The sequence below is a fragment of the Pelophylax lessonae genome (genome assembly GCF_965119305.1).
Source record: "Pelophylax lessonae genome assembly, chromosome: 5".
Classification (NCBI taxonomy): domain Eukaryota; kingdom Metazoa; phylum Chordata; class Amphibia; order Anura; family Ranidae; genus Pelophylax; species Pelophylax lessonae.
In genome coordinates this window covers 439,816,712-439,830,391 of record NC_138772.1, presented here as the reverse complement: position 1 = coordinate 439,830,391, position 13,680 = coordinate 439,816,712, and the positions used below count along the sequence as shown (strand labels likewise).

The 13,680-nt window shown below is 44.9% G+C and overlaps 1 protein-coding gene across 1 annotated transcript in view; it reads right to left on the bottom strand.

Moving 5' to 3' along the window:
• Nucleotides 1-13,680, bottom strand: part of DNAJC5B (DnaJ heat shock protein family (Hsp40) member C5 beta) — a gene marked incomplete at both ends in the record, with an annotated part of 286,870 nt that overhangs the window by 175,459 nt on the left and 97,731 nt on the right. Inside the window, one exon of the mRNA XM_082259806.1 lies at nucleotides 560-773. Within this exon, the coding sequence (XP_082115932.1) occupies nucleotides 560-773 (214 nt within the window). The remainder of the gene's footprint in view (nucleotides 1-559; nucleotides 774-13,680) is intronic.

Genomic DNA, 13,680 nt, shown 5'->3' with positions numbered 1-13,680 from the left:
CATGGCCTTGGAACTGTAGAGCACCCTGCACGGAGCACCTTTGGTTTTTGGTATTCCAAGGGTCCGGATCTCAGGGTTCAGCGCCTAAAAAGGACAGTGTTACAGGCAAAACCTCGTATCTGCTTCCAGAGGCTACGGTACCATCTTTTTAGTCTATTGACTGTTTTAGAACTTCTTTCTTCTTATTTGAAACATAACAAACACGCGGATCACCTCTCCACAGCGACCTTCACCTTTTAGACACTGACAAAAAAAACTGAGGTACTTCCTGTGTTGGAGGGGTTATATAGAGGGTCGTCAATTCTGATTGGTTTCCAGTGTCCTTCACCTATAGGTGGCTATATAACCCATATGTTATGAGTTATGGCTCTGTGTCCCGTGATGTACGAAAAGAAAACGTTATTGTCCCATTAGTAACATCGTAACAATGTATTTATTGATTAAGCATGCAGTGTTTGCAGGCTCCATTTACTTAGAAACAACTTATTTATTTTTAAAAAAGTAAAATGTTTGTTAAATATGTAAAGGTAAAAAGTGTAGTATTCGCAACTGTGTTTACCTTTGCCCACCAACTAGATAACATGAAATATGCATTGACATTCTCTTCTCCAAACTGCTCTGCAACATACAATCCTAGGGAGCCATACTTGTCATAGATATTCCTCTTGGATAAGTCAATCAGTATGGAATGAGCATTATTAATCTCCTTGAATGTTTCGGCAGCTTGAGGATTGTCTGGATTTTTGTCCGGATGATGCTTCAAAGCCAGTTTCCTTTAATGATAAAAAATAAGAATATAAGTTAAATTACAAGAAAATGTATCCAATCAGAAAAACAGAAACATTGCACATTCTGAGGAACGCAGCTCAGTATTTATATATTTAAAGAAGGGGGATATTTATAAAACAGTACGTGTGGCATTTACCAAATATTCAATGCAGGTTATTATTATAATACTTAAAAATAAATAAATTAAAATAATATTCACTGCACTGTAATTTAATGCACAAGGACCAGATAAGGGTCCACTCAGACATACCCTGTTCCTAACATACACCCTGGTCTCCCAACCACAGGAATATTACAAGGCTTCCTTTCTCAATGGGAGCAGGTTCTACAACTAACTTTCTCACCCTAACAATTTGGAAGGGCACTTTGTTCCTCCCTAAAACCCTTTATAAGCTCTAGGCTCCAGGAAACGAATTATAAAAATATATCTAGTTGGTACAGAACCCCTTCTGTCCTGCACAAATATAACTCTGATAACCCTAATACCCGCTGGCATTGTCACTCAGTCACGGATTCCCCTCTCCACCTATTTTTAGACCATGGTACTAGAGATCGCCTAAGAATTCTCTGATTTCACTCTTCCAGATGACACCGTCTTCTTTCTGCTTTACCATTCATCCAGTCCCACTAAAACCTATGCAAAATCTGTCTTTTGCCACCTCTTAAATGCTGCTAAATCATGTATTCCCCTAGATTGGAAAGATACTGATCCCCCTATGGTCTCCTTTTTGTTCCATAAAGTTGAAACTAGAAGAAGAAACGGCTGTACACCACAGGGAAACTTGAATTAAGCAAAATACTCTTTTATTTTTACATATCCAAGTACAAGGTACAGCAGAAGGGGAATTGTAGACATGTTTCACACGGGCTCAGCGTGCTTGTTGAGTTGGTAGTGAACAAGCACGCTGAGCCCGTTTAAAGACGCGTGACTCTGCTCCTTCCCTGATTCGCTACCAGAGGAAATTCTTGTGTTTTTTAATTTTTTTCTTATTCTTTCTGACCTCTGCAATGCCCTCTGCCTTCCTCCTTTACTTCACTTTTTTGCCTTTTCGCTGTTGGTTTCTATCCCACTCCCCTTTCCCCCCTTCCACCCTTCTCCCTGTCTTGGATAATTTTTACCTCCCCAATTTTGAATCCTCATGTGTTATTTTGCTTTTAAATAGTTTGTCCTCCCTCCCGTCCTCCCTCTGATTGACAAAAAGCACAAGTAATTACTCTAAAAAAAAAAAAAAAATCTCTTCCATGGACTGTAGATTGTATAGGAGGATGGTGGCAGGTAATGTAGTAATCAATACATACATGTTACATCAGATACATTGTATAATTGGAGAAGGTCTGTTACTACACTCGGTGTACTAGTTGTTACTTTTATTTATAAAGATTTTTGTGCATGGCTATAATTTACTAATGTTTATGCTGAGGATCTTGCTGGCAGTGACCTTTGTCTACAAGTAGCATTCTATTTCTCAGATTTGGACTGCCAATAAGGGTCCTTGGGCATTTTAGTAGTTATATTATTTTCCCTGGAGTACTTAAAGGGTATATTTCAAATAAAAGTCACTACAATCGATAATGCTAAAAAGGGAAAAAAGCAGCCATGGCTGTGGTAAAGATAATGTCCGTGATTTCTTCCTGCAAATATAAATGTCTAGGAGGGGGTGGCACAAGCAGATTGGCATCAACAACACGTGTGGTATACTCACTTTTTTAAATAAAGAAGTCATTAGCTGATTTGCCAATTTTAAGGATTAGATATTCACCTGGCAGAGCATGTTCTAGGCCCATTTACAAGAATAATTACAAAAGTGTATTTCATGTGATTTACTTATCTGTGGAAGAAATCTGACTGCGTTTGAGCACGTCTGCAAGTGACGGTGAACTGCAATGGGTTATGCAAGCACTTGCTTTCCACTATAGTACTAAACTTCTGTGATCACTGAATGACTCTTCTCTTTTTTCCTTAGTGCCGGTTCACACTCTTGCGGCTGCGGCGATTGCATGTAATATCGGAGCGCACTGCTCCTTCATTACATGCGATCGGCTGTGCGGTGCAAATTCAGCCATACACTTTGTATGGCTAAATTCGCACCGCACCCGCACCAAAGTCGCACATGACCCTTTTTTTTCAGCCGCATTAGGATCAGATCGCACAGTGGTTCACACTTGTGCGATCTGATCCTGTGCGAACTGTAAAGATCGCACTGCGATATGCGATCAAACTGGGGGTGTCGTTAACATTTCATTGACACCCCCAGCGTATCACATATGGCAGTGTGAGCTGCCAAGGGTGCGTTTGCGATGTGGGAACAGGCTGCGAATTCGCAGCCTTCCCGCATCGCACAAGTGTGACCCGGCACATACAAAAATGTGAGGGGTGTACTCACTTTTGTGAGATACTGTATATCTTTCTACCTGTCATTCATTAGTTAAAGGAAAAGCATGTCTTGTGAAAAATGATATTTTAGCATTTCTCTAGTAGGTTGCCACTCAGTATGAAGGCAGATAAGCTAGAAATAAAAAAATGGAAATCATAAAAAAAAATGGTCTTGGCTGCAGTTATTATTTTATCCAAAGGTAAAGGAATGAGAGTCAAAGAGGTAGATGATATTTACACAATACACCGCTATCACTGAAATACACTTTCGCAGCCTTCCCGCATCGCATAAGTGTGACCCGGCACTAAAATGCCAATTTATCAAAATGTGAATATTATTACTTTAGTGCCGGGTCACACTTATGCGATGCGGGAAGGCTGCGAATTCGCAGCCTGTTCCCACATCGCAAACGCACCCTTGGCAGCTCACACTGCCATATGTGATACGCTGGGGGTGTCAATGAAATGTTAACGACACCCCCAGTTTGATCGCATATCGCAGTGCGATCTTTACAGTTCGCACAGGATCAGATCGCACAAGTGTGAACCACTGTGCGATCTGATCCTAATGCGGCTGAAAAAAAGGGTCATGTGCGACTTTGGTGCGGGTGCGGTGCGAATTTAGCCATACAAAGTGTATGGCTGAATTTGCACCGCACAGCCGATCGCATGTAATGAAGGAGCAGTGCGCTCCGATATTACATGCAATCGCCGCAGCCGCAAGAGTGTGAACCGGCACTAAAACTAAAAGCATTTAAAAATGCAACACAAAACCCCTTATGTGTTTGTAATATTTAGTTCAATAAATAAACATTGGTGAATAATAAGGGAAACCTCCAAGAGTTACTCAAATATACTGTATATACACTCAAAGTGCTATTTGCTATACACAAATACATAAATGGCTTCATAAATAAGGGTGGAAACCTCCACCTTATTCCCACACATATCTTGCACATTTTCAACTCAAAAGTCTTTTTTGAATAAAAATCCAACTTTACTCCACTTACAATTATGATGTGTAAAATTGCCTAATATGAAACCACTTGCAATACTCCACCAATCGTATCACCTGCTTACCTTTAGGAAATGACCTGTATATATTCTAAGAAATACACTCACATAAAAAAGTGCACACAATCTGGTGCACTCCAGTAAAATCAGCATAAAAGACAATGTGTTGCAATGTGTTGCACCCTCAGGCAGCTAAGGCATCAGCATCACCTCTATTAGAATTCATCCCAAAAAACGAGGAGGAGATTGGAATAAACTTATTTGGTTCAGATATTTACTATATTGTTAATACATTCTTACAAATATACACTGTTATTTTAAACTAGATTTCCCACTACCTTGATCTCTATTCCTTCAGGAGTATCTATATGTATGAGACTCATTAACATTACAGGTATCAATATTCAATGATCTTGTGGTTTGCATATTGTGCTTCTTTATTCTGTTAGCACACTTCTCTACAATACTGCAAGTATGATAAACCATTATTGGTGCCTCTGATTCTAAATAATTGTAATCGCTTTTTACAGATTATTCAACACCTCATTATTTTTGGGAAACCTTCTGGCTTTTATTTGAGTACCATTGTTAGACCATATGAATTTGTTGGATGGCTGAGAGGTCTTCACCACAGACCATTACATGTTACCATCTTGTCATCCTGGAAGGTTCATCGTAGATGTTTTCTTTGGTTTTTTTTTGTCTATCATAAAACATCCTCATTTTTGATGTACACTTTTTGCTATTGACCGAATGGAATATTATGAATATAATAACTTAAGTTCCTTGTTCTTGTTAATAACATAGGGAACCTTGTAACCTCCTGAAACGGGTAAGTTACTGGAGGAGCACATACGTTTAAGAAAAAGGCTGTAACATTTTTTGTTAAGGCATGATTTTTTTATGATTGTCACTGTATTTCTATGTTTGTATACTACTATCATGCGATATGAAATTTTTATATGGAATAAATAAAATTTATACTTTTTACAATTTAGTTAGCGGTTGCCTTTATAATCCCACATATCAAGGGGGTAATCTTGTTTTCTATCACCTCTATTATGTTTCATCAGACATCACTTCCGGTTTGTGCGATGACCTCATTGCCTCCGCCCCATGAAGTTGAACTCCAGACACATAGCAAAATACACAGATGTTGTTATACTTGCCTAAGGATTTATATGTCTGTCCTTCGAGTTCTGATATTTACACAACTCTGTCACACAGCACAGAGCTATCTTGCAAGGCAGGAGACCTGATTTTCTCTGCTGCAGTTCAATAACACCTAAAAATCTCTTCTCCACCCTTTAACTAGACAGTGAATATAGAAGCAGCATATTGATGAGCACATTTCTCTGACATATAATGAAATAAAGCGCAGCGCAATAAAAATAAATAAATGTAGTGTACTGATAAAATGGGACACCTTATTAAATGATACAGCATAGATATGTAAACACAATTGAATCAGACCATGAGCAGCTGAACCTTAATGAAAAATGCAGCATAGAAAAATAAACACAGTTAAATCAGTCCATATGCAGCCGGGGAGTGACAAGATGACACCCACTGTGGAAAAGATAGTGCTTCCATATAACATGCAGGTGTTAAACGTGAACCTCAGCCCATCCTCCACAGACAAATACTGCCACTCATCTCCTGAATTCGACCTAAAAGGTCACAAAGCATAATCCCAAGGCATAGCATGTTAACTCTTGTATACAGCTCCCGGCATGGATAGGAACATCCCTGTGTGACTCCATGTGTATATGTAAATATAAAACACACAATCTAGTGCTCTCTGCATATGCCACAGTTTATTGAATAAGGATAAAATCCTACTTACAACAAAAGCACTAACAAGTGCATGTAATCAGCGTTCGTAATCAAACCACAAAGATGGCCGCGGGTGATGTCATAGGTTGCTTCTCCTCCCATGCGTGTTACGCCTGTGAGCGAGACTTCGTCAGCAGGTTTAGAGCAATGCATTTAACCTGCTTTTATATGCATGTTGCCATGACTACAGGACACGACACCCTCCGTCTCACTGAGGAAGAGGGGAATGCCCTCCCACCTTACTGACAGGAACAATCTGCCATTTAGATTAAGTACTTTGGAAGTAGGGATGATCGAACTTTTGAAAAGTTCGGTTCGACCAGAACACCCGAACTTCACGAAAGTTCGGTTCGGATTTCAGAACCCCATTGAAATCAATGGGACCCGAACTTCTGTAATCAAAAAACACCATTTTTAAGCCCTAAAACCCAATAAATGCCCCTAAAAAGTGCCTAGGGTTCTGGGTCATGCCCCAGGGACTATTAATCACACAAAAAAAAGTTCTTAAAAATTGTCGTTTTTGATAGATAGCCAATTATTGAAAAAATTTAAAAAAAAAAAAAAAAAGAGATTTCTTTGGATTTAGTGTCTGGGGGGTCTAAAAGTTGTACCTGTGAAGTTTCAGCTCTGTAGCATGTCCAGAACCAGAATTACAGCATACCAAACCTTCAAAAATGACTTTTTTGCTTAACCGCACCTTTCTTTTGCTCCTAATCAACGGCTCAGCCAATGTGTATGATGGGGACATAATGCAGTGCACTGGGAACAAGATTAGAGTTTTTTTTGGAAAAAGGTGCTGTCTCTTTAAATGTGCATATAATTAACGGGTGTATTTCCACAATGGGGCTTTTATTACCAAATGTTTCAAGAAGTCCAAAGATGTATGTAATTGCACTTTATTTCATGTAAAATGGTGTTTGGTGCACTTTAACTTGAAATCTCACAAGAAACAGACATATATGCACGGATACATTGAGGGTTAGGGGTAGGGGCCACAATGTAGTGCAGAGTGAACAAGATTAGAGATGTTTTGGATGAATACTGTTGTCTCTTGACTTTGAATAGAAGTAAAGGATGCTTAAAAATTGGGCATTTGGTGGTGCGGACGATGCCTTGACACCATATCCCTATGAAAGTGCTGGTAATGAAAGCAATAATTGCCTTTGTAAGGAAAAAAATTACAATGATATGCATCTGTGTGACAGGTGCGCAAAAATTGTTGTTTGGGTGTTGGCGGAGCCATACCACTGTAAGCCCAAAGAGCTGGTGTTGAAGAAGGCGTAAAAATTATGAAGGTGTGCACCTGTGGAACAGGTGCGCAAACATGGTAGTTTTGGTGTTGGCGGAGCCTCCCCACCATAACCCCAAAGAGCTGGCTTTGAAGGAGGCCCAAAAATTGTAAAGGTGTGCACCTGTGGAACAGGTTCGCAAACATGGTAGTTTTTGTTTAGCATAGCCTCCCCACCTTAACCCCAAAGAGCTGGTGTTGAAGGAGGCCCAAAAATTGTAAAGGTGTGCACCTGTGGAACAGGTGCGCAAACATTGTCGTTTTTGTGTTAGCATAGCCTCCCCACCTTAACCCCAAAGAGCTGGTGTTGAAGGAGGCCCAAAAATTGTAAAGGTGTGCACCTGTGGAACAGGTTCGCAAACATGGTAGTTTTTGTTTAGCATAGCCTCCCCACCTTAACCCCAAAGAGCTGGTGTTGAAGGAGGACCAAAAATTGTAAAGGTGTGCACCTGTGGAACAGGTGCGCAAACATTGTCGTTTTTGTGTTAGCATAGCCTCCCCACCTTAACCCCAAAGAGCTGGTGTTGAAGGAGGCCCAAAAATTGTAAAGGTGTGCACCTGTGGAACAGGTTCGCAAACATGGTAGTTTTTGTTTAGCATAGCCTCCCCACCTTAACCCCAAAGAGCTGGTGTTGAAGGAGGCCCAAAAATTGTAAAGGTGTGCACCTGTGGAACAGGTTCGCAAACATGGTAGTTTTTGTTTAGCATAGCCTCCCCACCTTAACCCCAAAGAGCTGGTGTTGAAGGAGGCCCAAAAATTGTAAAGGTGTGCACCTGTGGAACAGGTTCGCAAACATGGTAGTTTTTGTTTAGCATAGCCTCCCCACCTTAACCCCAAAGAGCTGGTGTTGAAGGAGGCCCAAAAATTGTAAAGGTGTGCACCTGTGGAACAGGTTCGCAAACATGGTAGTTTTTGTTTAGCATAGCCTCCCCACCTTAACCCCAAAGAGCTGGTGTTGAAGGAGGACCAAAAATTGTAAAGGTGTGCACCTGTGGAACAGGTGCGCAAACATTGTCGTTTTTGTGTTAGCATAGCCTCCCCACCTTAACCCCAAAGAGCTGGTGTTGAAGGAGGCCCAAAAATTGTAAAGGTGTGCACCTGTGGAACAGGTTCGCAAACATGGTAGTTTTTGTTTAGCATAGCCTCCCCACCTTAACCCCAAAGAGCTGGTGTTGAAGGAGGCCCAAAAATTGTAAAGGTGTGCACCTGTGGAACAGGTTCGCAAACATGGTAGTTTTTGTTTAGCATAGCCTCCCCACCTTAACCCCAAAGAGCTGGTGTTGAAGGAGGCCCAAAAATTGTAAAGGTGTGCACCTGTGGAACAGGTTCGCAAACATGGTAATTTTTGTTTAGCATAGCCTCCCCACCTTAACCCCAAAGAGCTGGTGTTGAAGGAGGACCAAAAATTGTAAAGGTGTGCACCTGTGGAACAGGTTCGCAAACATGGTAGTTTTTGTTTAGCATAGCCTCCCCACCTTAACCCCAAAGAGCTGGTGTTGAAGGAGGCCCAAAAATTGTAAAGGTGTGCACCTGTGGAACAGGTTCGCAAACATGGTAGTTTTTGTTTAGCATAGCCTCCCCACCTTAACCCCAAAGAGCTGGTGTTGAAGGAGGCCCAAAAATTGTAAAGGTGTGCACCTGTGGAACAGGTTCGCAAACATGGTAGTTTTTGTTTAGCATAGCCTCCCCACCTTAACCCCAAAGAGCTGGTGTTGAAGGAGGACCAAAAATTGTAAAGGTGTGCACCTGTGGAACAGGTGCGCAAACATTGTCGTTTTTGTGTTAGCATAGCCTCCCCACCTTAACCCCAAAGAGCTGGTGTTGAAGGAGGCCCAAAAATTGTAAAGGTGTGCACCTGTGGAACAGGTTCGCAAACATGGTAGTTTTTGTTTAGCATAGCCTCCCCACCTTAACCCCAAAGAGCTGGTGTTGAAGGAGGCCCAAAAATTGTAAAGGTGTGCACCTGTGGAACAGGTTCGCAAACATGGTAGTTTTTGTTTAGCATAGCCTCCCCACCTTAACCCCAAAGAGCTGGTGTTGAAGGAGGCCCAAAAATTGTAAAGGTGTGCACCTGTGGAACAGGTTCGCAAACATGGTAGTTTTTGTTTAGCATAGCCTCCCCACCTTAACCCCAAAGAGCTGGTGTTGAAGGAGGCCCAAAAATTGTAAAGGTGTGCACCTGTGGAACAGGTTCGCAAACATGGTAGTTTTTGTTTAGCATAGCCTCCCCACCTTAACCCCAAAGAGCTGGTGTTGAAGGAGGCCCAAAAATTGTAAAGGTGTGCACCTGTGGAACAGGTGCGCAAACATTGTCGTTTTTGTTTAGCATAGCCTCCCCACCTTAACCCCAAAGAGCTGGTGTTGAAGGAGGCCCAAAAATTGTAAAGGTGTGCACCTGTGGAACAGGTGCGCAAACATTGTCGTTTTTGTTTTAGCATAGCCTCCCCACCTTAACCCCAAAGAGCTGGTGTTGAAGGAGGCCCAAAAATTGTAAAGGTGTGCACCTGTGGAACAGGTGCGCAAACATTGTCGTTTTTGTTTTAGCATAGCCTCCCCACCTTAACCCCAAAGAGCTGGTGTTGAAGGAGGCCCAAAAATTGTAAAGGTGTGCACCTGTGGAACAGGTGCGCAAACATTGTCGTTTTTGTCATAACCAAAATGAGGTTCTGTGAACGTAAAGAGAATGAGAGGAGGGTTTGAGGGTGGCACCATGGTCCAGGCTTAAACTGAGGCTCAACTGCCACATCACAACGATAGCCTAGTCTACAAGGTCTGCATCAGGTGCATCAAAGCTTGATATCCACGACTGATTCATCTTAATGAATGTCAAACGGTCGACTGAGTCGGTGGAGAGTCTAGTTCGATGGTCTGTGACGAATCCTCCTGCTGCGCTGAATGCCCGTTCCGATAGGACACTGGAAGCAGGGCAGGCCAACAACTCCATGGCATACTGGGCCAGTTCTGGCCAGTGGTCTAATCTTAAGACCCAGTATGCCAGTGGATCGGATTCGTCACATGAAAAGCCCTCTGTGTCACTTTGTGCCCTCACGTAATCGTCCACCATGTGATGCAGACGCTGTCGATGCGATGTGGCAGCTGAGAGGCCTGGGCGGTGAGGACTAAAAAAAGACCGAAAGGCATCCGTCAACCGCACGCCTTCTCCAACGCTCCTCTCGTGACCACCAGTAGAATCCATGGTAGGTTGTCCCCGCCCCTGCACCCTACGGGAGTCGGGGAACATGTTCACCAGATTCCTCTTGAGACTGTCCTCAAGGGATTTGATCCTGTGGACTCTATGGGTGGATGGGAAAAGCTCCGAGACTTTACACTTGTACCGGGGGTCAAGTAGGGTGGCCAACCAATAGTGGTTAGTCTCTTTAATGGCCTTGATTCTGGGGTCCTTTCGCAGGCTCTGGAGCATGATGTTTCCCATGCGTCGCAAATTAGCGAAGGCCTGAGAAGCTGACTCCTCGGGGTCACTCATAACGACATTATCTTCAACGGGCTCCTCCTCCTCCCAGCCACGTACTACTCCAAAGTGTCCCGAGGGAGTCAAACTAGGCCTTGCAGATTGCCGCATGTCTTCCTCCTCCTCCTCCTCAAACCCTGCAAAAGTTCCCGCAGAATCGTCCTCCTCCTCCTCTTCCACCCCTGGATCCTGCTCGGGCCTCTGGGAGCTAGGCATAATGGGGTCAGGATTCTCAGGATAAAGGGGGCCTTGAGAGGCAAGGAAGTCCTCCTCTTCCTCCTGCTGCTCTGCCTCCAGTGCCCTGTCCATAATGCCACGCAGAGTGTGCTCCAACAAAAACAGTACCGGTAGGGTGTCACTGATGCATGCGCTGTCCCGGCTGACCATCCTTGTGGCCTCCTCAAATGGCGAGAGGACAGCGCATGCATCCTTAATCAAAAGCCACTGCCGTGGTGAAAAGAAGCCCAGGCGCGCAGAGCCAGTGCTGGTGCCGTACTCGCATAGGTATTCATTGAGGGCCCTCTGCTGCGTGTACAGGCGCTGCAGCATAGCCAAGGTGGAGTTCCAGCGGGTGGGCATGTCACAGATGAGGCGGTGTACCGGCAGGTGAAACTCGCGCTGCACTTCGGCCAAACGTGCAGTGGCACTGTACGACCGCCTGAAGTGACTGCACACCCTTCTTGCCATCCTTAGCACATCCTGCATTCCCGGGTACGAGTTCAAAAACCGCTGTACCACGAGATTCAGGACATGCGCCAGGCATGGCACATGGGTTAACTTTCCCTGACGAAGGGCGGCCAGGAGGTTTGACCCATTATCAGTAACCACCATCCCTGGCTGCAGCTGGCGTGGTGTCAACCACCTCTGGGCCTGTGCCTGCAGAGCCCCAAGAATCTGAGGGGCAGTGTGCTGCCTGTCCCCTAGACACACAAGCTGCAGCACTGCGTGACACCTTTTGGCCTGAGACATAGAATAGCCCTTTGAACGTTTACGTGGTATCTCATCATATTCAAAGGACCATTCTGCAGAGGAGGGCATGGAGGAGGTAGAGGAGGAGGAGCAGGAGGGGGTAGAAGTGATCGATCTACCCGGATCAGCGACACCACCAGCTGTTTGCAGACGTGGGGGCAACACTGGCTGCAGCACCGAGCCCTGGCTACAATCCCTTCCACTGGCAAGCAGTGTCACCCAGTGAGCAGTGACAGAAATGTACCGTCCCTGCCCATGTTTGCTTGACCAAGTGTCAGCCGTCAAGTGTATCTTACGGCTGACTGACTTGGCCAGGGATGACACTACATTGCCTTCCACATGTTGGTATAGGGATGGCAGGGCCTTACGGGAAAAGTAATGCCGACTTGGCACCTGCCACTGTGGAACTGCACATTTTGCGAAGTCACGGAAGGGAGCAGACTCTACCAGGTTAAATGGTAATAGTTGCAGAGCCAGTAGTTTAGCCAAACTACTGTTTAGACGCTGGGCATGTGGGTGGCGGGGAGTATACATTTTTTTTCGTTCCAGCATGTGTGGAATCGAAATTTGGCGTCTAGATGATACAGCTGGTGGTGTGCTGGAGGTAGATGCGACACTGCCTGCTATATCATCATCCCTGCCAGTGGAGGCTGCCAACAGGTGACGAGTGACTATAGCAGGGCCAGGAACAGACTGATGTGCAGGTGGAGCAGGTGGAGCAGATGGAGCATGAGGAGGAGCGCGAGGAGAACTAGGAGGCCGACTGACCAATCTTTGGCCCTTTTGTGGGTTCTTTAAATGCTCCTGCCAACGGGCCGAGTGGTGGGTTGTCAAATGCCTGTTTAGGCAGCTTGTACCCAGGTGGTTGACATTTTTGCCACGTTTTATACCCTTCTTACAAATCTTGCAGATCGCAACTGTTTTATCTGCATGGGATGTCTCAAAAAAGGCCCAGCAAGATGAGGTGTGTATAGTGGCCCGGGAGACAACAGGTGCGGCCTTAGATGGAGTAGGCCGTCTGCTCTCCCCTCTTGCTTGCTCTGCCTCCTCCTCAACCTCAGACCCAACATCTGACTCCATCAAAGACTGAGCATCAGGCCTGGCCTGGGAGACAACAGGTGCGGCCTTAGATGGAGCGGGCCGTCTGCTCTCCCCTCTTGTTTGCTCTGCCTCCTCCTCAACCTCAGACCCAACATCTGATTCTATCAAAGACTGAGCATCAGGCCTGGCCTGGGAGACAACAGGTGCGGCCTTAGATGGAGCGGGCCGTCTGCTCTCCCCTCTTGTTTGCTCTGCCTCCTCCTCAAACTCAGACCCAACATCAGACTCCATAAAGGACTGAGCATCAGGCTGGAGTAGATGGCCGACACTGTGGTCAAACAGCTCAGCTGACTCCTCTGCCATGTCTGAAATTGGGTCTAAGGGAGGACATGAGGTGGACATGGACTCATCTGTATTTGTTCTGACAACTGCAGAAGACTGACCACTTTTCTCTGCCTGGGTCACTGTAGTTGCAGATGATGCCGATGATGAGGGTTTGTTCATATAGTCCACCACCTCCTGTACATACTGTGGACGTATAGCTTGGCCACTGCCGGAGAACAATCCAAATGGTGGCCTGGCTGAGGACTGACCACCACGTCCACCCCGGCCTCTAGACACCCTAGAAGCTGTGCCCCTTTCCGCAGCAGGGCCACGTATGCCTTTTCTTGGTCTACCAGGCATATTTGTCACTGATGCGTTGGCAACTGTGTGCGGTGAAAAACGCACACTGCTATGCGACCCACAGTTGTCGCTGGATACAGCACAGCAGTTGCGGTTCACGCACAGTAGCAAAGCCTTTTGCACAGTGGACCTAACGCTTTGAACAACAGGCGTTAGGTTGTCACTGATGCGTTGGCAACTGTGTGCGGTGAAAAACGCACACTGCTATGCGACCC